Source organism: Nicotiana tabacum, chromosome 23 (assembly GCF_000715075.1).
Source record: "Nicotiana tabacum cultivar K326 chromosome 23, ASM71507v2, whole genome shotgun sequence".
Taxonomy (NCBI): Eukaryota; Viridiplantae; Streptophyta; class Magnoliopsida; order Solanales; family Solanaceae; genus Nicotiana; species Nicotiana tabacum.
Genome location: NC_134102.1, coordinates 123,857,015 through 123,859,035, shown reverse-complemented (window position 1 = coordinate 123,859,035; position 2,021 = coordinate 123,857,015). Strand labels below are relative to the sequence as shown.

The 2,021-nt window shown below is 35.8% G+C and overlaps 1 protein-coding gene across 1 annotated transcript; it reads right to left on the bottom strand.

Annotated features, from left to right (window-relative positions):
* Positions 1 to 375: 375 nt before the first annotated feature.
* Positions 376 to 1,769, bottom strand: LOC107809001 (zinc finger protein ZAT9-like). The gene has a single exon (XM_016633582.2). The coding sequence runs from the start codon at positions 1,603 to 1,605 to the stop codon at positions 622 to 624; it is 984 nt and encodes a 327-aa protein (XP_016489068.1). The 5' UTR covers positions 1,606 to 1,769; the 3' UTR covers positions 376 to 621.
* Between the last annotated feature and the right edge of the window lie 252 nt (positions 1,770 to 2,021).

Sequence of the window (2,021 nt, the reverse complement as noted above, 5' to 3'; positions counted from 1 at the left end):
TCCCCAAAATAATATGAAAAGAAATATGAAGAAGCATAAGGAGAAACAAGGCACCAGCTGGAGTCAGTGGGAGCAGCTTAACAGAAGGTTGAAAACTTTGCTTTGGTAGTTTCACTGAGACCAAAACTGAACAAAATTGTACCACAAGCAATACTCATATCATATGCAAACATAATAAGGAGATATTCAATGGGGAGAGTATTTCCATATTCCTACAAGAAAAACAAAGTGCACAAAACAAAAAAGAATGCAGACTTCTGATGCAAATATAGAATTCATTCTTCTCTTCTACTATACTACTGCTACTACTACCCTTGCACTAGTGGGTCCCCTCTCCTCCAAACCCCCCCCCCCCCCAAAAAAAAAAAATTCACCCTTAGCTGGGGCCCTCAGGTCAATACTGTATCAGTTGTTTGTGTCTGCAACTAATTTTTCAGATTGCTTGTGAAAGTTTCAAAGCAATGTGTGTTACAACTACCATAAAAACAGAGGAGCTAAAATGGGATTAAAGATCATGACTTTTCTATAAATAAGTAAACCCCATTTAAGAAAAATTACTAAAAGACATATTTAAAGATTAAAAAAGGCAAAACAAGATAGTAAACGAGAGTGACAATTTTTTTAACCTCTCCCATTTTCTTGATGTTGAAAATCAGCATCTGAAATTGCAGAAAAATCTGGTTGGCTAAAATCTTCATCTTCCATTGGTGCTGGCATGTTAAGATCTATAAATCCATTTGGTAATTTAGCTGAATTTGAGTGCTCAACTAAAAAACTATCACCAAGTTTTAATGAGGAAGAACCTGTAGTTGATGAACTCATAATAAGATGTGATCTTTTATGCCCACCTAATGCTTGACCTGACTGAAATAATTTCCCACAAAATGGACATTCATGCAATTTTTTATCCATAATACTCTTCACACTAAGTAATTTCTTGGTTGGTTTTTGTTCTGAATCTTCAATAGAAGTTGAAGAATTGCTGTTCTTGATCTTGTGAATGGTTTTATGACTACCTAAAGCTTGAGAAGTTTTGAACATTTTGTGACAAATCCCACATTGGTATTTCTTCCCATGTTTTGGCCTTAATTTTGAGGGTTGTGAACTTTTCCAAACATCTTTTGAAAGCATCATTAAACACATAGCAATGTCTTCTTCACTTGAACTATCTGAAAATAAACTCAATGGCTCAAAATCAACTGATTTCTCCTTCTCTTTTTCTACTGTTACAACCATTTTATTACTTCTTTTGGATCTTCTACAAGTTGGTTTTTTTATTGACTCAGTCTCACTTTCTCTATCTTGTACCACATACCCACCATCCAAAAACTCAGGATCTATCATTCTAAAGCTTCTCTTTGGATTCTCTCTCAACCCATAATTACCCAATGAATCGTCACCTTTCTGTTCTAACACTTCCTCTTCTTGATTTTCTGATGAACAGAGTGACAGAGTTGACTGGCTACGGCCGCCGCCGGAATCTTGTTTTAACGGCGGAGTCTTAGGTGGAAGTGGCAAAGCCATTAAATGAGACCTCATGTGACCACCTAAAGCTTTGCCATTCAAGAACTTCCTTGAACATAACTTGCATTTATGCTTCTCCATACTCAAAAGAAGAAGAGATCAAAGATTAGCACTTTACTATGTAATCACCAATGAAAGAGGGAAAGGGAGAAAGTTGAGGGATAGGAAGAGAAGTAGAGTGGGAGTGGGAACTTAAGGATTTAAGAGGAGTAGGTAACAAGCATTCCTCAACCAAATAGTGAGGCACAAACTCTGACTCCAAAATAACTCTCATAGAATTTTCATTTCTTTTTTGGGATTTATATTTACTCTATTATTTCCCGTTTTTATGAACCTTCTCGCATTGAAATAAATTTTTTATCATATTGACATAAAAAGAGTTGCTCATATTATTTTTTCTGGTTTCTATTGTTGTTACGGATCTATTGTCTCGTTTTGTCTTCTTGAGCCGGGTGTTTTTTAAAAATAACTTCTCTACTCCTTCGGGGTAGGGGTAA